This window comes from Papio anubis, chromosome 14 (assembly GCF_008728515.1).
Source record: "Papio anubis isolate 15944 chromosome 14, Panubis1.0, whole genome shotgun sequence".
NCBI classification, from domain to species: Eukaryota; Metazoa; Chordata; class Mammalia; order Primates; family Cercopithecidae; genus Papio; species Papio anubis.
The window spans coordinates 64852019-64875611 of NC_044989.1; the positions used below are offsets into that span (position 1 = coordinate 64852019).

Genomic DNA, 23593 nt, shown 5'->3' on the forward strand with positions numbered 1-23593 from the left:
AATCTTAAAAAGTCATGCCCAGCCCAAAGCCTCCTGAATTTATACAGTTTGAACTAATTCTCAGGTTTCAGAGAAGCACTGAACCAACAAAGGCCAATAATGTGAATGAATGAAATGTGATGAGTTGAATCAATGTAGACTGTCAATTTGAATTTCTTCTTCAGTTTAAAACATTTTCTTCAACTCTTAATCTTTCTCTATGGGATAATCATTTGAACAATTCAGGCCTGAAATCAACATGTACCAGATAGCTTGGATTTAGATAGAAATCATATTACCTAAAGGGAGGTGGGATGCAACGAGCCCCTGGATTCAAAGCATTTCATTTTGATTTTCTGGGCTTTGTTGCCATGTTGGCGGGGGAGCTCTTAGATCCACTCTGAATGCTGTCACATGGAAGAGGCAGTGTGCAGGGGAGGAATCTATGATATGAGGCTAGCAGAGATATCCTTAGGAAACATGTATCTAAGAGGAGGGCAAGTATTTTAAGTGCAAGTAATGTGTGTGGTCGTTTTTGCTTTTTTAAAGAAACTAAAAATTATTATAATGGCAACTAAAACAGAGCCTAGCTCAATAAATTGTTCTTGAATAAATAAATGAAGTGTGCTTTCTCTCAATCACCTTGGGCAATCAAATTTGGATGCCAAGTTTAAATTCCCAGGTCTCTTCTGGATGGTGGTTTGTTCAGAAGCTGTGCTGTGTTAACCCATACTCTGTGTAGTTCACCTTTGAAAAAATCCAGAAATCTGTGTCATCCAAATATGCTTCCTCCAACAATCAAATGACCACCTGGCAACATGCCTCCTGGGTTTTCCTCCCCATTAGTCAGGATTTCCAAATGACTGCTAAATCCGAATCTTGGTCTTCTTCCACCCAGCCAAGCCAGGCAAGTTTCCATGAAACTACAAAACTAAGAAGCCCTTTATGCCACTTGACAACAAGAAAATAAAATCACAGAGGCGGTGAAGAGGAGAACTATAAATGAGCAAATGAAAACAGAAACGACAAGCATAATGAGAGGAGCACAATTAGGCCTGGGGCACTGCCACACAGGCCTGTCACATTCCTGATGGGTAAAAGATTGGCTGACCACAGACCCGCCTGTTGGAATTGCCAAAGGTGAGGCTGGAGAGAAGGCTCAGAAGCACATGGTTGCCTCTTTATACACAAAAAGCTCCACTGGAAAGAATCTTAAAATATCTCATTCACACTGTCAGTTCCAAATGCTGGAAGCAGGGGTTCTGTTTCCCCGAACAGCGCGCACTCCGCTTCCCCGTTGGCCAGGGTTTCTGTTCTAGGAAGGACTTCTCAGACACGCTAAAGGGTCCACGGTGACATTCCCCGGGGCTTGAAGCACAGCATACCTTTGAAGCCTCGAGCTCCTCCTGGGAATGGGTTCATTATTCTCTTCTTAAGCTGGCAGTTTTCTGAAATCAATCCTTTCTGCACTAAGTAATTAAAACACAAGCAGAAGGCTCATTCTAGTCTCCTCATAAATAAACCGAAAATAAATGAAATGTTGAAACTGGCATTGACTGCCAAGTTTTATGGCTGTCCCCTAATTACTTTGGTACAACACACATTTGTGTGTGTCTAAAATGATTATTTGATAACCATGACCATAGTTCCTAAAATAATTAAGAACTGTAATCACATTGTGAAATATAGAAATACAACCTGATAAACGTTTGCCCTCCTACCTAAGTAGGTAAACAAAAGGATGCTGAGTTTGTGTATTTTGCTGCCTACATGAATATTGATCATGAGCAGACTGGCCTGAAAAAGCAATTATGCAGTACTGAAAGCTTGAATGGACCTGTAACAGTGTGCAGTGTCTTATTCCTCAAAGTGGGCTACCACTATCCTTTGAGACCTGCGGTGAGGAGGGAATCAAAGTTGCAGGGTAAACAAGATAAACATTTGGGATGCTGTACTATAGGTATAGGCGTGGGGAGCACATTAAGTTCACATCAAAATAAACATGGCAATATTATGGAACAGAATGCACAATGCACACAAATCTCTCAATATTACAAAGACATTTTGATCTGGCAGCTACACCCACAGGGTTCCTCATGGGTCATCCTTCAGTTTAGAGGTTCTTTGTGGAATCATTTGCAAAGTGCTCCTAGGTAATCAGGAAGCAATGACTTGTCAAATAAAAAGGAAAGTGTTTCTGATGTGTACGTTTCAAATCTAGATTTGATTGGAAAAAATTTCATATCATATATATAAATAAAGATAATAGGAATCTTAAGGCACCTTCTAGATCATTGGTTCTTACAGGGTGAAAACTGGCTTCCCTCTACCCTTGTAGTTTCCTTGGCTGGACTACGAATTAATTTGACATGAGACAGGTTAACAGGAAAAAAACATTTTAATTACATATATACACATGAGAGTCCCACAAATTATGAGACTCCAAAGGGTCAGATGGTTGCAGCTTATATAGTATCCTGAGCTACGGAAAGGAATAGGGCTTGGGCCTTCAAGGGGTGGTGGAAACGTAAGTTGTGGGAGGGTGAAAGTACAAATGTATGGTGAATAAAGGTCGTCTTGTTATGCAGATAAAGTCACCCAGATAAAAGTTGTCTGGAGCAGCCCTCTTCATGATGCAGATACTGTATTAGATTTCCTTTATAGATATACATTTCTTTTACAAAAGGACAGCTTTTCCAGCTGCAGTTTCCTAGAATAATCAGCTCAAAATATGCCAAAGAAGTATATTCTGGGGTGGCATATTCTAGTCTCCTACAGTTACATTTTGGGGTAGTGTGTCCTGAGCCTCAACTGGGGACAATTTGTGCCCTCCCTTCCAAGAGGGGCATTTGTCAATATCTGAAGACATTTTTGGGTTGTCACACTAGGGAGGAGGGGGAGGTGTTATTTGCATCTAGTGCTCAACATCTTCTAACACACCAGACAGCCCCCCACGAAAAAGGGTTTCCTAGCCTAAAATGTCACTAGTGTGAGGAGAAACCCTGCTTTAGACAATGTGTATATACACACCGATAGAAAATGAGCGGTCTGTAAGTTCAAGTCAGGCCTTGGAATCATGACCCATAGGAGGCCTCAGACGGCAGGCATGGTGGAAGGGAAGGAAGCACATGCCTCTCTGGACCAAGTACAGATGAAAGGCAGCCTCTGGAAGCAGGGGTTCAGTTCAGCTGGTTGCCACACCAGAGAGAAGAGTGGGGTTAGAATTCAGGCCACAAACAGAGCTGCAATGTGGTCTTTGAAGACTTGCTTTTGTAGTTCTGCAGCAGTTGCTGCTAGGCATACGCTCAGGGATATGCCACCTCCTTCAGAAAGTGGCCTTAATCCTCCAAATGGGAGTGAGTTTCCCTGCATCAGTGCTCAGGCTGTGGGTCTGAGGCCTTTATTATCTTACCCACTAATACATCCTGCCATTGTGTCCCAGAGTAGACTGTGAGTTTCCTGAGGACAAGACTCATGCATTTTCAACTATCTCCACAGGACCACAGCATGTAGCAATACTGATAAAATAGTTGCTGAATTGTCATCAATATTTATTCTCCTCCCAATATTAGAAATTGTATGTGCATACATTTGAACAAAACATATAAAATGTTAAGGTAAAAAGGAAGTAATCTATTTTCCTCTGGAAAAATCATTTAGCAAAGCCCATCTTCAAAGACCTGTTTGTACTTTTTTTCAAAGCTAATAATGTTTGACTGCCTTCCCCACTTCTTTAACGTTTTTAGTAGTTTCCAGTAGTAACACAGTTCATCTTGAAATTTCACTACTGCATTTCATAAATGGGTCCCAATTTGGTTAATGTTTTTACACACAAATACCTATAATCAAAGCATGGAGCAAATTTTGCCTATTCTTCGCTATACAACTCAAAAAAGAATTTTTTAAGCTCTATAATTCATTAATTTGCTAATGGCTTTTCCCCATAAGGGATAGTTTGACCCTGCTCAACTTTTAGTTACAACAAAAAAACTCATTCAGGCTTTCTCTCTGCTCTTCATATTCAAAATAAACCATGCCCTAGATTGAGAAGGAATCAAGCATTTTTGGAATAAAAGGCAATTTTCCATGATAAAATATTCTGAGCACATTTAGTACCTTCCTATTCTTTACATTTCTAAAATGTAAGAAACTCATCTCCAGCAATCCAAATATCTTAAACTCCACTTATAAAACAAATCAAAGGGTTATTCTTCACCCTACAAAAGCACTTATCAAAAGATTCAACCCAAGATTATTTTCATTCAGCAGCACCTACTCTCAAACCCATTTCAATTTAGACAGTATTTACACAGCTTTTCAGGAACCAGAACTTTCTAAGAGCTAAGAGGGAATGATGAATGAGCTCAGCCCCTTAATTCTGCAAGTGAGGAAACTGAGGCTCAGAAGACCATACGAACTCTCAAAGCTGCATGATAACAGCTAGCACTTATCAAGGGCCCAGGGCTTCTCACAGCTTCACCACTTCCACCATGTCAAGGCCACCATCACATCTTGTTTGGAATGCTATAGGAATCTCCTAAGTCCCATTTTTACCCTCCCTCCTACCATCCACCCTCTCTCCAAAGGCCACTCCATACAGCAGCATGTGGATGCATCTACAGTAGAAGGCAAACTATGTCCCTCCTTTGCTCAGAAACTTTTAATGTCTTCCTATTTCCCCATGTAAAAGCCAATCCTCAACCACAGTGTAGAAGGGCTATCCATTTCTAGCTACATATCTCCTCAGTCACTGACCCCAGCCCCAGTACTTGGAGACTTTTCCCTTGCAGTTCCCTCTGCCAGCAAACTCTTCCTCCAGATGTCCACATGACTCACCCCTCTCCTTCAGGGGTCTTCTCAAATGTCACTTTACCACAGGTGGCTTCCTTGACCATCCTGTATAAATAGCATCACCCCATCTCCTGTCTCTCTCTCTACTGGCTTTTAAATTATTTTTATTATTATTGAGACAGGTTCTCACTCTGTCACCCACGCTGCAGTACAGTGGTGAAATCACGGCTCACTGAAGCCTTGACCTTCTGGCTTCAAGCGATCCTCCCACCTCAGCCTCCCAAGTAGTTGGGACTACAGGCGCACAACACCACACCCAGCTATTTTTTTTATTTTTGTAAAGACAGAGTCTCTCTGTGTTGCCCAGGCTGGTCTCAAACTCTTGGCCTCAAGTGATCCTCTTGCCTCAGCCTCCCATATTGCTGGGATTATACGCATGAGCCACCACACCTCGCCTTATTATTTTTTCCTAACGCTTTTATCACCCAACATATTTTTGTTTACTGACTTCCTTTGCCCACTAGAATGTAAGCTCAGCAAAAAAAAGTCACCTGCCGGATCCCCAGTGCCTGGTATATGGCAAGCACTCGGTATTTTTGTATAATAAGTGCTCACTATGTGCCCAATACTGTTTTAAGGAAAGCATTTACTTAATCCTCCCAATAACCTGAGATAGGCATTATTATCATCATCATCATCTCTGAGTATAACAGATGAAGAAACTAAGGCACAGAGAAGTTTAGTAATTTTTCCAAGATCACATAGAGAATAGTAGAGCCAGAATTTGAACCCAGGACACCGACTCTTTAACTCCATCACATATTGTATCACCCTTATTGTGTCACTCAGTTAATGACAAAGAACTGCTGCACTTTAATGCTTCTTCTCTATACCAGACTCTCAGAAATTGATACATACTAAAGTGTGCTTTCAAATGTCAATAATTTCCTATAAGTGCCTAATATTTTAAAATATAATAAAGTGTGATTTTGAGCTAAGACTGGTAAACAAAGTGTGCTGCAGCCACAAGCGTGCTGCGCTTCAGCCTCTAGTTCGAGAACCACTTCCAGAGGATATGACTGAGGCTTACAGGCGTGTGTAGGTAATTCTCCCTGCTCAACTGAGATTACCATGATTAGCTCTGGTCCATAAAGGGAAAACTAAGACACAAAAGCCGCAGTGATGTTCTAGGCCACACAGCCAATTGCAGTGACTAGAAAGAAGCCCGGCGGCGAAGGTGAGCTGAGATGGCGAAGGTGAGCTGAGATCGCGCCACTGCACCCCAGCCTGGGCGACAGAGGGAGACTCCGTCTCAATTTAAAAAAAAAAGGAGCCTCTGAGGGGCCCTCTGGGACTGCAGTAGGTCACACATGCTCCCTGCTTATTAGTGTAGAACGCCCCGGTGATTCATGCAACGGAATGTTTCAGCCAAGGATGTCACCTAATAGAGGATATGTTGATACAGCTTTATCTGAGAAGTTACATAATCATCCTAGTGTGGAAATGCCATAAAGGAATTTCTGGCTTGAATAAAAGAGGTGTGTATCCCCTGGGAAGTACTCCATGAAGGGTATGAGGAGATTTTCAGTGAGAAGCTTACTACCCTAGACTGGGCAAGTGACTTGTTAAAAACAGGGCTCAATGGAAGCTCCCTGAGGACAGTGACTGTGCCCAGTTTGATTTGGTAAGGCTTAGACTCCGGTCCGAGAGAGTCCAGGGAACCCCAGACCTGCCTGTCCTTCCACAGGGAAGAGAGACCTTTCTGTTTCTAGCCTCCTGGGATAGAAAGGTCCCTACCTTGAGTCCTCTCTGCTTCGTTCTTTCAGGTCACACATTTATTTCTGCAAGCCTTCAGACCTTCCATTCTCTTTCTGCCCTAGAGAGCAGAATGAATCCTTCCCCCGATTTTGTTGGAATTCTCTGAAAGAAATCCTGCCGAGTTTCCCACTCTGGAATACCACCCCCAGCACCCAGTCTTCCCTCGACCTCGCCTCCCACCGCCCCACCAGCCCCCAGGACGTGGCAGGAGGAGGAAGGAGGCTGGAGGGAGTGGCGCCGGTGGCACGAGCACCTGTCACCTGACCTGCTCGGGCCCTTACTTCTCCAGCCCCGGCCCTGCCCACCCTCTGGCCGGTGTGCGCCGACAGGGTCCCCGCCCTCCCGGACCGGGACAGGCCCGTCCCTCCCGCCCCGGCCTCCGCCACCGTCCAATGGCCGAGGGGCAGGGCCCGCTGAGCAAGCCGCGGCAGCCCCGCCGGGTCCCCGCCCTGTTCCCGGTTCCCGAGCCGGGCCCCGGAGGCCTTTAAATGCTGCCCAGGGCCGACGCGGCACGGCCCTTGCCACCTTTCTTGGTCGGGCAGCGGCAGCGGCAGCAAGCAGCAGCGTCGGTCCAGGTCCGGGGCCGTTCCGGGTCGCGGCGAGCACCTTGGCCCTCGCGGCCCGCGCTGCCTCCCTCCACTCCCCTCCTCCCAGGCCCTGCCTGCCAGGTCGGCGCCGGGCCCCGGGCGTGCGCGCGCGCGCCCCCTCGTGTGTGCGCGCGCCCGCGCCAGCTCGGACCCGCGCCCCCGCCCCCGCCCCGCGCAGGACAGCCCCGGGATCCCCGCCCGCGCGCTGCGTCCCACGTACCCCGCCGCGCCGGGCAAGAAGATGGCGGGATCGGTGGCCGACAGCGATGCCGTGGTGGTGAGTGTGGCAGGGCGCGCGCGAGGCGCCCCTCCCCGCCGCCCCGCACTCCGCTGCCGCCTGCTCCAGCAGTGCTGGGGTGCTGAGAAGCCGCAGGCCTGGCCGGCGCCCCCCGCGTGGGAAGGCGCCCGGTACCTGTTAGCAGCCGCCGGCTGCGCGCGGCCGGTGTTGGGGGCTGGAGAGGCCCCCGGGCTGCGGGGCTCTGGGCTGGGGAGGGAGTTTGGGGAGGATGGCGGGGTGGGGGCGCCCGACAGCCCGATCTGTGCCGTGCAACCGCCAGCCAGGTGTGCGCGTGGGTGAGTGTGTCCGGGGCGCGCGCCCCGCCACCGCCCCCGACGTCCCGGGGATTCCCCCTTGGAAATGGGTCGGCGCCCGGGGCTCCCAAGAGAAGTTGAGCACGGCCGCTCCACTTCAGCCACGTCCCGGAGGACAGGCCTGGCCCACCGCGCTTCCAGAAGCGTTTGCGGTTGAAGAGGGGCCTGCCCTCCTCCGGCGTGGGGCTCTGGCTCCTCGGTGGACCTCGACCTTGATTTTGATCTGGATCTGAAGGGTCTGCGGATCTTCAGAAGCTTAACCACCGGGTGGAAAGGATGGGTTTTGTTCGGGGGTTATGAGATTATCTAAGAGACAGTGAAGAGGCATCATCGGCAGACACTGTGTGCGTGTGGAAGACTGCTGGATTCCACCACATCTGTGTGGGTTCTTCCTCCAGCCCCCCAAAAAAGAGCCCATGGAAAGCCAATCTGTGTGCTTCTATTTTTAGAAACTAGATGATGGCCATTTAAACAACTCTTTGAGCTCTCCAGTTCAAGCGGACGTGTACTTCCCACGACTGGTAAATGGCTTTGCTCTGTGTTCTGTGTCTCTGCCTGTACCCTCCTCCTTTCTCATTGCTTTTTAAAATTTTATTCGTTTGTTTATTGCATTTTCCAATGGGTCAGGCCTTCAGGATCTGAGGTCTTGGCTCTTCCCTAACAGGCTGTGAAACTCATTTTTCTTCTCCCACCCTTTGCAGATAGTTCCATTTTGTGGGCACATTAAAGGTGGCATGAGACCAGGCAAGAAGGTGTTAGTGATGGGCATCGTAGACCTCAACCCAGAGAGGTAAGGCAGAGTCTTTACAGAACTATCAGGCTGTGGCTGAGCCCTGCCCACTCCTGTTGTGGTTTAGCACTCCTCCTCTTCCTCTCCTTGTGCACAATGTTGCTAGTTGCCAGTGCCAAGAAAGTACCATGTTCCCATGAAAAGAATGTGTATGAATCCCAGCCATCATTTCTCCAGACAGCTATTTATATCAGAGATTATAAATATAGGCCCACATTTTCTCTTTGACCCTTAGGGAGGCCAAAGGATTTTTTTTTTTTTTTTTTTTTTTTTTATGGTTTTGAAACGTGGTGCCAGAAGCAAGAACTATCAAGATGAATAAGAACCCAACTTAACATTATTTCCCGTGGTCAATTTCTGTGGCTGTTTTTGAGAATTCCGAAGTGGATTAAGACATAGATGTGTGGTCGCTTTGGGGTATTTGAAATCGCTAATTTTAGTCATTTTCAGCTCCACCAAAGTTTTCACCAGAGCTTGCTTTAGGTAACAAAATAAACTGGTTTGACTTACTTCTCCATAATCTAACCTCTCTTGAAGAGTAGTGGCCTCTTAAAAACGGGCAAACCCAGAGGAGGAACAGGAAATATAAGCACCTGGGTCATTTTGAAATGTTTTTATATCCAACCCTGAATCAATGAGATGATTTTCTTTTCAGCTTTGCAATCAGCTTGACCTGTGGGGACTCTGAAGACCCTCCTGCCGATGTGGCAATTGAACTCAAAGCTGTGTTCACAGATCGGCAGCTACTCAGAAATTCTTGTATATCTGGGGAGAGGGGTGAAGAACAGTCAGCAATCCCTTACTTCCCATTCATTCCAGACCAGCCATTCAGGGTGAGTACCTCGAGTGCCTCAGCTCCAGCCACTGGCAGGGTGATAATGTTCGACTTACCTAGTGTGTGCCAAGAACACTTGAAGCGGCCAGAATTTTTGCATGTCCAGGAAATTTGTCACCCAATGGTGAAAAAAAGATCAAAAGAGCTCTGTTTGCTGATGTAAATTAACACTTGCCATAGTAACTGTTAGTTCTATTCAGCTCACACATTTAAATAGACCCATATTTACGTGACCAAATTGTTAAGAATAAGTAACTTTTCTATGTAGTACCCAACATATAGTAGATACCTACCCCCAAATATCTGATTGATTAATCAATACTAATAAGTACCCACTTATTAAATATTAATAAATATTAATAAGGTTGAGAGCTACTTATTAGCTCTCAGCCTTATTTGTATGACATTTTAAAGAATATGATGATGATCATTTCATTTTCTCTTGTTCCCTTTGCTAATGAGGCCATGTTTGTGTCCTTGTTTCCCGCTCTGGATTAATTAACCGCAGTCTATTTCACGGTTACAGACTGGCTGACAAATTCCTTCCCTTGGGACTGGATGAATAAAGATTTGCTCCCCACTATCTTTTGCGCAGGAAGCACAATCCAAACTTTTCATTCAGTCAAGCAGCATTAGCAGCACCTTCCTCTATGAAAGGCAATGCTAAATAAGAGATGCAAGTAGTGGCACATTGGCTTGTGCCTGTAATCCCACCACTTTGGGAGGCTGAGGCAAGAGGATTGCTTGAGCAAAGGAGTTCAAAACCAGCCTAGGAAACATAGCAAAAACCCTGCCTCTTTAAAAAAAAAAAAAAAGATTAGCCTGGCGTAGTGTCACACACCTGTAGTCCTAGCTATTTGGGAGGCTGAGACGGGAGGATCGCTTGAGCCCAGACATTCAAGGCTACAGTGAGCTATGGTTGCATCACTGCACTCCAACCTGGGTGACAGAGCAAGGTTCTGTCAAAAAAAAAAAAAGGAAATGCAAGTAGTAATGGTGTTGAAAAGGGGTCAGACCTAGTGATGAATTGTCATTACACCTTCACATTACATCACAATAATGACAACTCAGTTAAAAGCTCCATGTTACATATGAGCCCAATAAAACAGAACTACACTTAACTGGTTACCCGTCATCTAGAAATTTTCAAGTGCCTCATGAAGAAGTAATTATTTCACTTCCCTTCTTACATTTTGAGGGGAAAATAAGAATCCATGATTTTTGCATCGGTGGTAGAATTGAGATAGTTGCCCTTCTAGTTATAGTCTCTGGAAAGCACCCTTGACCCATTCTCTCTCCTCACCCCCTTCTCTAGAATGGTGATGTTCCCTTGGGCTCCTCTTGGTAAGGATAGTTTCTCAGTGATGAACCTTAATGCATAGCTCATGAATGTGAATAACCACAGCTTCTGACTGCCAGGAGGAATATAATGCTCCCAACAACAAAACTGAAGTGAAATAGGCCTTTCTTGGTGATAAAATTTTAGTAATATGAATTAAATGTGACTAATATCACATATGGAGCCTCCTTACATGGTGAATACCAATGCTTTTAATAAACCCATCATAGCACACTACCAGTAATTAAACTTTATGGTAAATTACTTGAGGAAAAAGCTTTTACCTTATGGAACCGGTATTTCTGTTTGACTCAACAAAACCTTGTTAATTACATGTTCTTTGTCCAGTGGTAATTACTATGTGTAACCTTCTCTCTGCCTTAGTCCTTAGCATATTTTGAGTGTCTAGACTATTATGGTCTGCTACTAATGGATGCCAGTTCTGCCTTGTGAGGGGCCCTTCTGAAGGTGGAATAGAATAGTTCAGGGGATGACAGTGGAGGCATTAAGTGCCATATAAACAAGTCTATGCTACTTTACATCACTTTCTGGAGTATAGGCAGAAGGGAAATATATTAAAGGAATGCAGTTTTAAATCTTTAAAAGGTATTATATTGAATAGTGTAGAGCAATGGTTCTCAAAGTGGGTTCTCTATTCTAGCAATATCAGCATTACCTTGGAACTTGGTAGAAACACACATTCTTAACACCTACTGAATCAGAAATTTTGGAGGTAGAGCCCAACAATCTGTGTTCTAACAAGCCCTCTGCAGGTTTCAATGCATTCTAATGTTTGTGAACCACTGAAGATACTGCCTTTTTTTCTCTAAAATGAAGTATTATTTGTTTTCCCCAGTAGGGTTCATTGAAATTGTGGACTATTATTTTGTTTCTTCCAGGTGGAAATTCTTTGTGAGCACCCACGTTTCCGAGTGTTTGTGGATGGACACCAACTTTTTGATTTTTACCATCGCATTCAAACGTTATCTGCAATTGACACCATAAAGATAAACGGAGACCTCCAGATCACCAAGCTTGGCTGATTTAAACCACCTCTATTTCAAATAGGATCACGTGCCACAACTATCTTGACTGTTGGTCTGGAAGAAGTGTCCTAGCAAGATCTGGACACTTAAAAAGAAAACAAAAACAAATGGCAAGCTTCACTGTCTCTTCTTTTGTACAGTTTAAACCCAAAATGACAACTTCAACCGTGGTTTGCCCTTAAGAAGAAAGCTGTTGGGACAAAGACACCGAGCCATTATACCCAGAATAAAATAATACATTTATGCTGGATTTTATTCAGACCACACTAAAATGGATTTGTGATGATTTGTGATTTGGTAGCAAATTATTCATCTTTTCAAAGCAAGGCAATGCTTAGAAACAGAAGTGCTAAAGACACTTGAAAAGCCAACAACAACGGTACAGTGAAATCAATGCATTTCTGCGCTGAAGTGGAATTGTGTAGCACAACCAATATTTTAGTCAGGGTATTTACATAGAATGTAGGTTGTTCAAGATTTGACTTTTTTTTGTTTTGTTTTTGTTTTTGTTTTGCACAGCATAATGTTAATTCAGATTGTTGAAGCTTTCTTGTAGTTATTTATTTTACTCAATGTATGTATTAGAGAACGAACAATGTCTCAAGAACAGCAAGTTATAAACTTTTGAATGTATAAATATCTTAGGTCCTAGGGGAGAAAATTACATATTACAATTATGAAACTGGTGAATTTCTGCTTTAAAGAATTGAGATTCTCCATACCCCTAAACTTAGGATCTCTTGATATAAATTGCTGTAAGTGCTTTTGGGAAACCTTTACAAAACCATTTTGATAAAACTGCTTTTCAAGTTATTGTTGGTTATGTAAAATTCTATTTACATTGCTTTTTCTCCTTACTGGGAATTAGCACAGTATTGGCTTCCTTAAGACTAATTATTTCTCTCTTGATTTATATAATAGCTCATTAAGCTGTTATTAAATTAATCAAAAACACAAGAGGTGACTGCTTAGACAATTTTTAAAGCGACTATAATATAAACTTTTAAAGGAATAATATGAAAATGACTGTGGAATGCAGTGTAAAGCAGAAGCAAATGGCCCTGAATAACTTACTTGGAAGTAATTTATATCAACTTAAGCTGTTAGCTCATTGTATAACTTTTCTTATGTGACCCTCACCAATATCCCTAAGTAATGCCTTTGGAAGCTTCAGAGTAGAAGATGCTTCCTACTGTGTTGGCTCTGAGGAGATAGTAGGATTAGATGGGATTCAGATTAGGAAATGATCCAGTTTATCTGAAAGGTTAACTCCCAGGACTCCAGGTCTTTGAATCCAGCCAGTAGAGTGAATGCTTCCAATTAAGTTGTAGGCGTTTCCCTGCACTTATGGAACTGATCAAACAGGGTGACTCCAACAGGAGGCTGCAGTACTGTAAATGTCACCGCAAGGCAAGGGATGCTTAAAGTCCTGGGTTCTGGACTTTACAAGCTACATTGGCCCTGGAGGGAGGGACCCTTGGCATTGCTTTGATCAGGTAGTGAGGGAAGACAGGGTTCTGGGGTGGGGGTGTATTTATATATAATTTAGGTTTTGTTTGTACAGCATACTGTGTCTTGCAATGACACATCCTTGTCCTGCTTTGCTTTTTTGAGTTTTTTTTTTTTACACAACATGCAGAGGCACTGAAGTGACCATGTCATTTTCAAGTGTCAAGAATGTAGACAGTGTTTCAGTACCAAAGTCTAAAATAAACAAACTAAAATTGTGAATTTTTTATAGGTGATATATTTGGATTCTTCTCAACTTTGAAACTGTTTAGCACAGTTCCATTGTGTTATATAAGAAGATACTGTATCCAACAAGACTGGCTGTATATTGAAAAGCTTTATGTACCAGCCAACTTATTTAACCATATTCAGCCTGTTCCGTGGGGGCTGCTCTGTGGTTCCGGGTATTTTCAAGCCTGTGATTAACTTCTCATGGCTTGTCACTTCAAAGTCCCTAAATTTTGAGAAGTGTTTGTATAGAGACTTAAAGGGCACCTTGAAATAACATTTGTGGGAGTTTTGATTCAACTTATGGTGGAAGAGCCCCATAGGAAGACTCTCTTGAGTGGCCAACCATTCCCACCCACTGCATAATTCAGCAGAAACTAGAGGAGCAGGGTGTGTAACTGATTGGAATTGAGACTCTTATTCTGTCTACCTATCAGCTAACTCATTAGCAGCCAAGCCCTGAGGCAGCTTAGTGTGAAAATACAATGTTAACTGTTTGTTTCTCTGTGAGGTTAGTGGGAACCTCTTGGATAAGCCTATTGGGATTAATCTAAATGATGTGATGATTTGATTCAGGTATAGCCCAAATTAGTAAGGGGCTTTAGATGTAAACTGGAAACAGTATTCACACCCTCTCCTGGGCCTGTGAGGTCTAAGGTGAGAATTTCAGGATGGAAAGTGCAATTTAAAGCTTCCACAGGAAAGTATTTGGGTATGTGAGGAGTTATTTCTGACCAGAGCCCCAGTTCTGCAATAACCAAAACCAAGGAGTATAAATAACAATCAGGCTCTGGGGGAATAGAAAGCAGGCTTTAGACAATCTGTCCATTTCTGCAGTAAAATTGGAGTGAGTGTGTATATCTACTTAAAACCTAATAGAAGTGACTTCTACTTTTTGGGCTATTCCAGAAGTATTTTTAAATTATTATTTAAAATTTTGAAGCCCCATTTCAAATCTTGCCGACCTTAGTTCAAAACCCCCTGAGACATCGCTTTTATAATTGAGGATTTGTTAAAACGGCAAGTCATTTCATTTGTGTTAAAAAGAAGATACTCAAAAGGAAGGAGGGAGCCCTGTTGCCTTGAGATAAACGGCCTTGGCATTTTCTGGCATTAATGTAGAAATAATGTTCCTATGATGACATATTTTCAAAGAAACACTTTCTTATTTACTGCGTGGTGTAAAATGTTGCTAAATGTGTTGTTACATTATGTCACTGCTGAAAGTTATTTGCACTATAATAAAGGAATTTTCTACAAAACGGTTTCCAGTTTCTAACATGCTACATTTGGCGCCAGGTATAATGTACTTAGCATAGACTCTAAGGCCTAGCAGTGATTCCTCACTTTCACACTTGTGCCTCAAGATAACTTTTTCCTGTATTTCCTGCATACACTGATAAACAGAAGAAAAGTGTCTCAGGGCCCTCAGAGTTCTAATAACTTACATTGTGAATGGCAAATGCAGTGGGTTCCTTTAAAATATAATTTGCCTACAGCAAATTCACTCTTTTGGTATAAAGTTCTGAGTTTTAACATATACATGTAGTCATGTAACTACCATCTCAATCAGAATGTGGGATCATTTCATCATCCCAAAAAATTCCTTTGTGCTACTCCTTTGCAGATAAATTTGTCCCCCATTCCTAATCCTAATTAGGCATCCACAGATCCATTATCCCTCCCCATAGTTTTGCATTTTTTGTAATGTTTTCTTAAAAACAATCGTATAACATGTAATCTTTTAGCGTTGGCTTCTCAATTTGCATAATGCATTTGAGTCATTCTTGTGTATATCAATAGTTTTTATTGCATTCCATTGTATAGATATACTACAGTTAATCCATTCAGATGTTGAAGGATGCAGTGGGTTTTTATCAGCAAATACAATCTTAGCACAATGTAGATACAGAAACAAGATTGCATTTCTCTTGCCTTCTCTTTCGTGTGGTTTGAATGATTAGGGAAGAAATTTAATCTCTTGGCTATTCAGCCTACAGATAAAACTGTATGGCTTATAGAAGTTTGCCCAACTTCTGTCATTGCTGGGTGACAGATTTACTCACATGCTATATCTAGGGCCCTATTTATACCTTAATTTTATTGATCCCATCTTTTTTTAGAGTGCAGCATTGTGAGGCTGGTTTGCTGCTTCCTCTGTCACAGCTTTTGTAGTTAAGTACTGGCAGATGAGGCCTGTTAAGGTAGGGACAGTTCGCTGAGGCTGTTGGACAAAGATAGGAGAGCTTCCCTTGCTCCCTAGCCTGGTTAGGAATGCCTCTTGGGGGATGTGACATTTTACTTATGACAGCATTTTGGATTAGATGGCCTGGAAAATATATCCGTAATTGGAGCCTTTGAGTACCACGAACCCTTAAGGCCTTCATTCATTCAACAGGTATTTATTGAGTGATGTCACTTGGATCCATCAGTGAGTATAAAAGACAGAGGTCTCTGGTGGCTTTAAACTTTAGTGTGATTAGCAGGCAGATAGCTCTCCCGTTCCCCCAACCCCCAGGAGATTTCTGTTTCACCAGGTCTGGAGTAGGGCCCAGAGGTCTGTATTTTCAAAACCACCCAGGTGTGGTGGCTCATGCCTGTAATCTCAGTACTTTGGGAGGCCAAGGCCAGAGGATCATGAGAAATATACCAGGAATTTGAGACCCGTCTGAGCAACTTCGGGGGACCCCATCTCAATTGAAAAACAAACAAACAAACAAACAAATAGGTGTGGCAACACATGCCTATAGTCTCAGCTACTCAAGAGACTGAGCAGGGAGAATCGATGGAGCCAGGGAAGTTGAGGCGCCGTGGGCCATGATCATACCACTGCACTCCGGCCTGCAGTGACAGAGCTAGACTCTGTCTCAAAGAAAAAAAGAAAAGAAAAACAAGAAGCACCCTGGATGGTATAGGTGGTCCTGGGTCTCCTGAATCTTAGATTAAATGACGCTGCCTTTGGGAACTCCTAACTGTTGGGTTGTACAGGCCTTGAGATTCCAATCTATGGATATCATTCTGTGAAAACTGCATTTCAACACAGGCACATCCTTCTCTGCCAAGATCCTGCAACTATCATTACAACATTACAACTATGTGTCATTGTCCTTGACTTAACCTTCTCTTCTCTAGGATTTCTCTATCATTTCATTTGCTCACTTCTGCTCTACCTCAAAAATAAAACACTGTAGTAAAGGAAAGTTTGCCTTTCAACTGAGTCTTGTAAAAATCCTCCTTCTTTGGGTTGGTTTGGGAACTAGATGGCACTTTGACACCTATTTTAAATAGCGATTGCCCCTAGAAAGATTAAAGTTCTTGGGGAGGCCTGTCTTCCTTCTTGGTAAACATTTCAATTAGTTATTCACTGAAGAATCGTCAAGGTGGAACTCAGTTTTCTCTGATGCAAGTCCACATGGTGGCTTACAGCTTGTAAAGAGGCAAAGGGCAAGCAGCAGTGGCCCAAGTGAGCTTTCACGGCACTTTAGAAATGAATTTGAAGGCTTCCTTTCACAGGAAAATGCAACTGAGTGTGTACATAATGTTGCATGGTTGCCTCGAGCCACTTGCTTCCAAATCACCAGGTTAATTTCACAACGATTTTTCACACACACACACACACACACACACACAAAATCTTCTGCATAAGGCAGAGACCTGCCTTGCAAAACATAGACTTCATAATTAATTAAAATGGGTGTATCTAAGGTACAGAAACAATACCCAACCTAGAGAGCAGAGGAAGAAATAACCACTGACTCTTTCTCTTGCTTTGATACACCCTTCCATCTCCCAGGGAAAGATGGTGACTGGATGAACAAACAGAGGGTGAGGAGGCATCATTGTTTGATAGGACAACACAGACAGTCCCTAAATAATAGGCCCTGGGAAGCTGCAAGCCAACCACAGGCCTTGGGGATGATGTGGGGTTTTGGGGGCCTTCCAAGCTTTCTTGAGTCAGAACAATAACAAATGTTTGCTAATAACCCCAACACATCCCTTTCTGTCAGTATTCTGTTATTAATTCTAAAACGACAGATGCAAATTATCAAAGCTTACCTAAACAGTTGGGATGGGAACAGGAGGAAGCAAAGTGGTGAGTCTCTGGTGACAACAAGGAGTTGGGAATGGGACGTCCACGCCTCCTGGATTTGTGATGTGTGCTCAGGTTGGTGCTTTAAACCTCCAGCCTTAACTGACCTCCTGTGGGAAATAAGGACTGCAATGCCACTTGTTATGGTGAGCTTGGAGAGCCAGAGGTGACAGCAGGTCATGCAGGAGTAAAGCATTTCTTACAGCTAATAAAGCCAGAGTTTAAAATAATCATGACACCAATTTCCATAATAATCCTCCACAGTTTTATAAAGAAACAGTGTAAAAACTGCTAATCCTTAAGACTATGCTCCAATTCACCAGAATATGCCTTACATATAATTTCACTGGACTCTCATTTTATTTAAAATCTAGCCAAAGTTAGCAGTGTATTAGGCAATATTTAGAATAGCATTTGTAAAATATACTTAGGGATTTTTTTTACTCTAAGTTATTGCAGCTGTTCCAATATTAGAAAGCACAGATTTCTCTTAATGCAATAACAACGACCTTTAGCTCAGCATAAAATGATATTTAGTGTTATAATAAAAAGTGAACAAGGAAGAGATGCACCAAATGATGAGAAACTGCTGAAAACATTTTTTAAAATGAGAATCTTCATGTAGTAGTGTGGTCTGTTACTCTAAGATTCTAATTAACCATGTATCACACATTTTTTAAATCCTCAGATTTAAAAAGAATCATACACATTATGGAGCACAAGACCACAGTCTTTTATTAGAAGAGGTTGGAAATGGATCTGCTCTCACAGGGCTCTGATTACAGTCGACACTGGGGTCACCTCACAGGTTGGTTTGTTTTAAGGCAACTAACTTTCTTTTTGGTTTTGTAAATGATGTAAATCCTTGACATGAGAGTCCCCTTACAATCCTTCAGAATTAAGTACATAATTAAAACAAATTAAAAAACATATCTGTCTGGTTAACCATAGCCATCGTTTCTCTCTCCTATGAGAGAATCACTCATACTCATAACTGGTGCCAATGCAGTTAGATGTGAAAGAAGCACTGTATCTGAAGGCGTATTAGACATTGTGGGGTACCAAACAGGGAAAAGACACATACCATTTACCCTTAAATAATTTATGATTTAGCTGTAAAGACAAGATGTGTACATATAAAATACACGTAAAGATGAATGTCAATAGATAATTAGAGTCAGCCTGAGTAGGTAGAACATAGCAAGCTACAGAAGTTTGGGGAGGACAGAGCTTGCCATGTCTTGGGTGATGGGGGTAGGTGGGGAGGGTCTAAAGCAATGGTCTCCAACCTTTTTGGCACTAGACACTGATTTTGTGGAAGACAATTTTTCCACAGACAGGGAGGAGGGGGGATCGTTTTGGGATGAGTCAAGCACATTACATTTATTGTGCACTTTATTTCTATTATGATTACAGTGTAATATATTATGAAATAATTATACAACTCAACATAAATGTAGAATCAGTGGGAGCCCTTGTTTTCCTGCAGCCAGACAGTCCCACCTGGGGGTGATGGGAGACAGTGGAAGATCACCAGGCATTAGATTATCATATGGAGTACACAACCTAGATCCTGCACATGAGCAGTTCACAATAGGGTTCACACTCCTATGAGAATCTATTGCCACTGCTGATCTGACTGGAGGTATCTCAGGTGGCAATGTGAGCAATGGGGAGCAGCTGTAAATACAGATGAAGCTTTACTCATTCGTCCACCATTCACCTCCTACTGTGCGGCCTGGTTCCTATCAGGCCACCAGCTATTACTGGTCCATGGCTGGGGACTGGTCTAAAGGACTTTAGCCGTGTTTCTAAGGACCTAAATCCCCTTTGCATGTTTACAGGCACAAAACTCACTAGTATATACTAACTTCGGGTTTGATCTATGGGGCCAGGGTTGTGTTTCCTAATGCTCGGTGATGTGGTTGAAATTCTAGCCTCCCAAGAAAAGAGTTCAGGGAGGAAATTTATGTTCTTTAATTGCAAAACACATGGGTCTCTGGTAGAGAGCAGACCCTTCCTTGAACAAAGCCTGGGGCAAAGAAAGGCCTGCCTTGTGGACTATCTACAAGGAATCACATCATTGAATGTACTCAAACTTCAGCTCCATGCATTTATCACCAAAATATAGAACAAAGCAAAAAACTGTTTAAATACTATATATGGGTGCCATGGATCACACTTTAATCCCAGAGATTTGGGAGGCCAAGGCAGGAGGATCACTTGAGGGCAGAAATTGGAGACCAGCCTGGGCAACATAGCAGGACCTTATCTCTTAAAAAAATAAATAAATAAAAATAAAAAATAAATTAAATTATCTACATGTGGTGGCACATGCCTGTAATCCCAGCTACTTGGGAAGCTGAGACAGGAGAATTGATTGAGCCCAGGAGTTTGAGGCTGCAGTGAGCTGATAGCATTCCTGTACTGTCTCAAGTAAATAAATAAATAAATACCACAGGGACAATTCCACCTGTCATTCCATTGAAAGAGAAAGGAGCCCAAGAATGGGGAGGTGATTCAAATGGGCCTTCAGTTGGTTCTGCTTCCTGGGTCTCTCATGGTTAAGCCCTTTATCTCCCTGCAGTGTTACGCCAGTGTACAAAGATACCATCAGTATTTCTTATGCATGGCCCCTAACCACAAGCCAAATCTTTCCTCAGCCAAAGAAACAAAGATCTGTTGAATTTTGTACCTAGCCCATGGGTGAGATGGGCTTCCGCTGTTTAACCTGAGTGGACAGTTTCCTTGTTCAATCGTAGTAGCCAGCTCCTAGATAGCAGAATTCATTCTCTGAGCTCTGGCTCAAGACACAGCATTATCCACTAAAACTTTCTGTGGTGTTGGAAATGTACTATAATATCAACTGTCCAGTACAATGGCTACCAGCCATATTTGAGCATTAGGGTGACTAAGGAACTGAATTTTCCATTTTATGTCATTTTAATCAATTTAACTGTAAGTGGCCACATGGGGCTAGCATTTACTGTACTGGCAGTGTGGGTGTGGAACATCAGGAGCTGCTGGGCTTATGTTTGGTCTGGACACTCAGAGAATACCAGAGGCTGCAGAAATTCCTTATTTAAACCCAAGTCGTGTTTGCCCTCAAGGTCAGAAAAGGGTAGGTGCTTTCTAAAGACCAGTGGAGGCCTAGTGGGGTAAAACACGCAGGTGCTCCTGGTAAAGAAGTCATCCTAAGGGAAGAAGTGCTCAGGCAGTTCGATGCAGGAAGACAGGCAAGTTGAGAAGGAAGTGGCAACTCTGTGGTCCCAGGCCCTGCTCAGTGGAGCCACACTTGAGTGCTAGAACAAGGACGCGGCCATAAACCCCCTGCTAAACCCCCTGCTTCCTCGTGAACCCCACTCCCTGGAGGATGAAAGGGGAAGGTAGTGGCAGATGGGCAGCTTTCCTCATTCAGTCTTGCAGCCAGCCTGCATTTCCCAAGCAGTGTGTAAATGCTCGGCATGGTGCTGGGCCGCGGTGTTGGCAGCTGCAGCAGCACCTATCCAGGCCTGCTTTTAACAACCTCTGTACAGCTGTCAGCAGTGACAGTGATGCCATCATTAAGCATCAGGAGTATAGCTGTCTATTTTGGAATTATAGTGATGATCAGGAGCATTTATTTATTTACATTTTTATGTCCAAACCATAGGTGGCTGGTCTCCTATGAACAAGCCTTGGATTCACCTGAAGCCAACCCAGAAGAAGGATGTGGTGCTTTGCTGAATCCTCAAGAAGCAAAACTACTCCAGAAAGCGTTAGGGAACAAGGAATTTTACTATTTTGTGGGAGGAAGTGCATTTTATCACATACCACCCAAGAAACTAGGGCATAAAAATTCCTGTTAGACTTTTTTTTTCTCTTCCAAGTTTCTGTTAGTTTCTATTCCCTCTCAGGGCCCTCTTTTAGGCAGCTTCTAAATATCCCCCAGCTCCCTTCCTTATGCAGAGCTATTTGGCCACTACAAGCTTCCCTGGGGTTTTTTTAAAGCATTCATCCTGCATGGGCCATTTTCCACCATAGGGGAGATTTGTCCCTAAGAAAAGTAGGATTTCTCTATAATTTCATTTCATTTGTTAGTTTCTTTAACACCCAGCCTCAAGTCCAGAGGAACTCAAGGCAGCAAAAAGTGAAAACACCAAGACAGGTGAGAAGGAAAAAGGCCAGGCACCTCCTGGTGCTTTCTAGTCTCAGGACTCAGGTTTAATGTCCTTTCTTCAACTTCCCCACCTTTATCCTAAAGTGTTCTCCTTTCCTCTCAATGTTGTCTCCTCTGTATGCTTGCTTAATATCCATCTCTCCCATTAAATAATAATTTCCACCAGGACAGGTACTATACTAGTCTTATTCTATTGCATCCTGAGCACCTAGCATGACGTTTAACACATGATAAATAACAAATAAGCCAGACATGGTGGCTCATGCCTGTAATCGCAATACTTTGGGAGGTGGAAGTGGGAGGATCGCTTGAGGCCAGGAGTTCAAGACCAGCCTGGGCAACATAGCAAAACACAGTCCCTTCCACCACCTACAAAAAAAGTAAATAAATAAGCGTTTGTTGAATGAATGAATGGTAGCCAAGATGTGGTACTGGTTATATATCACTCTGCAACAAATTATTCCAAAATTTAGAGGCTTAAAATGATAACAAACAGTTAAGATCTCACACAGTTTCTGTCAGTGAGGAAACCGGAAACAGCTTAGCTAGGTAATTGTAACTCAGGGTCTGTCATGTTACATACAGTTAAGCGATCAGCCAGAGCTGCAGTCACTTGAAGATTTGACTGGGGCTAGTGGATTCACTTTTCAACATGGCTCATTCACATAGCTGTTAGCCACACGAAATTCTCCACAGAACTGCCTGAGTGTAGTCACAACATGCAGCTGTGTTCCCCTTAGGGACTGATATGAGAGTGAACAAGGTAGAGGCCGCAATGTCTTTGATGCCCTAGCCTCAGAGGCCACCCTTCCACAATATCCCATTTCTTACATAGGTTACCCCTATCCAATGTGAGCAGGAACTACACAAAGGTATGAATACCAGGAAGTGGAACTGTTGGGAGCCATCTTGGAGACCAGCTACACAGATGGCTAATTCTTGCAAATTCTCAGAATTATTTGAGTGGTTGCAGAATTCCTAGAAGGTAAATGACAGTGGAGCCAGAGAAATGCTGTTCATGGCTATTATGTTTCCCTGGTATTACACCCCCCACCCCCTACTACTGTTGCCTGGGATTAGTGTTTCCTATAGAATGTCTTCACTTGTACATCCAGATCCTCAGAGTAAACTAAGACAAACAGAGCATGAAGAACCCAGAAATTCCTAGCGGATTGAAAATAGCAAAATTCCATTTATGAAATATGATGACAAAGTCTCCCTAAAATTATGGCAGAGGGTAGAAAATCAGTTCTTATTGGGAACTTCAAATAAGCATAATTGTATTTAAGAAAAGTATTCACTTTTTTTTCAGTTTAGAAAGAATATAATTACTCCTCAGAAAATGCGTGAGTTTTCCTTATTTGTCTTCAAGTTGGTGTTTGGTTTTAACAGAATTGGATAGGAAGATAGACTGAGGTAGCAAAATCCATTGCTAGCCTGCATCAAAGGGCACAGACTCAAATGCCTACAAGGGGGAAGCATGTGATATTAAAGAAATAACATGGGCCACGTGGGCAGCTGCCACCCAGACCTAGCCATTATTGCCATAAATAAATGAGAGCCCTTTATTGCCAAAGCTTCTGGATTTTCTTTTAAAAGAAAAGTCAATATGTATTAAATATTGCGTGTGAAAATAATTTTAACTATGTGGATTAATATGGCCCAAGATCTGGCATACTAGCTGCCATTTTGCAATCTTTGCTATGAGTTAAAGAGTAGATGGAGTAATAACCAAGCAGGTGAATGGGTCCTGGTTACTGCTTGCGTTGGGTGGTGGAGTGGGGGTGGCGGGTGTGGTGCCTTTTGAGAGGCTACTTGGCCTTTTGAGTTC

The 23593-nt window shown here is 43.0% G+C and overlaps 1 protein-coding gene and 1 long non-coding RNA gene across 2 annotated transcripts in view; one reads left to right on the forward strand and one right to left on the reverse strand.

The window, feature by feature from the left end:
- LOC116270286 overlaps window positions 1-8223 on the reverse strand; it is a 60265-nt gene extending 52042 nt beyond the window's left edge. Inside the window, exon 1 of the long non-coding RNA XR_004178281.1 lies at window positions 7396-8223. This is a non-coding gene — a long non-coding RNA (uncharacterized LOC116270286). The remainder of the gene's footprint in view (window positions 1-7395) is intronic.
- LGALSL (galectin like) lies at window positions 6970-14775 on the forward strand. Its single transcript, XM_003908729.5, has 5 exons — window positions 6970-7452; window positions 8216-8287; window positions 8468-8556; window positions 9212-9389; window positions 11630-14775. The coding sequence occupies exons 1-5, from the start codon at window positions 7417-7419 to the stop codon at window positions 11771-11773; spliced, it is 519 nt and encodes a 172-aa protein (XP_003908778.1). The 5' UTR covers window positions 6970-7416; the 3' UTR covers window positions 11774-14775.
- The last annotated feature ends 8818 nt before the right edge of the window (window positions 14776-23593 follow it).

What these genes read in the sequence shown, in the direction of transcription:
- LGALSL (XM_003908729.5), top strand. Translation starts at nt 7,417, where the DNA reads ATGGCGGGATCGGTGGCCGACAGCGATGCCGTGGTG. An exon ending in ACGTGTACTTCCCACGACTG is followed by an intron (nt 8,288 to 8,467) that starts GTAAATGGCTTT and finishes CACCCTTTGCAG; the next exon opens with ATAGTTCCATTTTGTGGGCA. An exon ending in GTAGACCTCAACCCAGAGAG is followed by an intron (nt 8,557 to 9,211) that starts GTAAGGCAGAGT and finishes TTTTCTTTTCAG; the next exon opens with CTTTGCAATCAGCTTGACCT.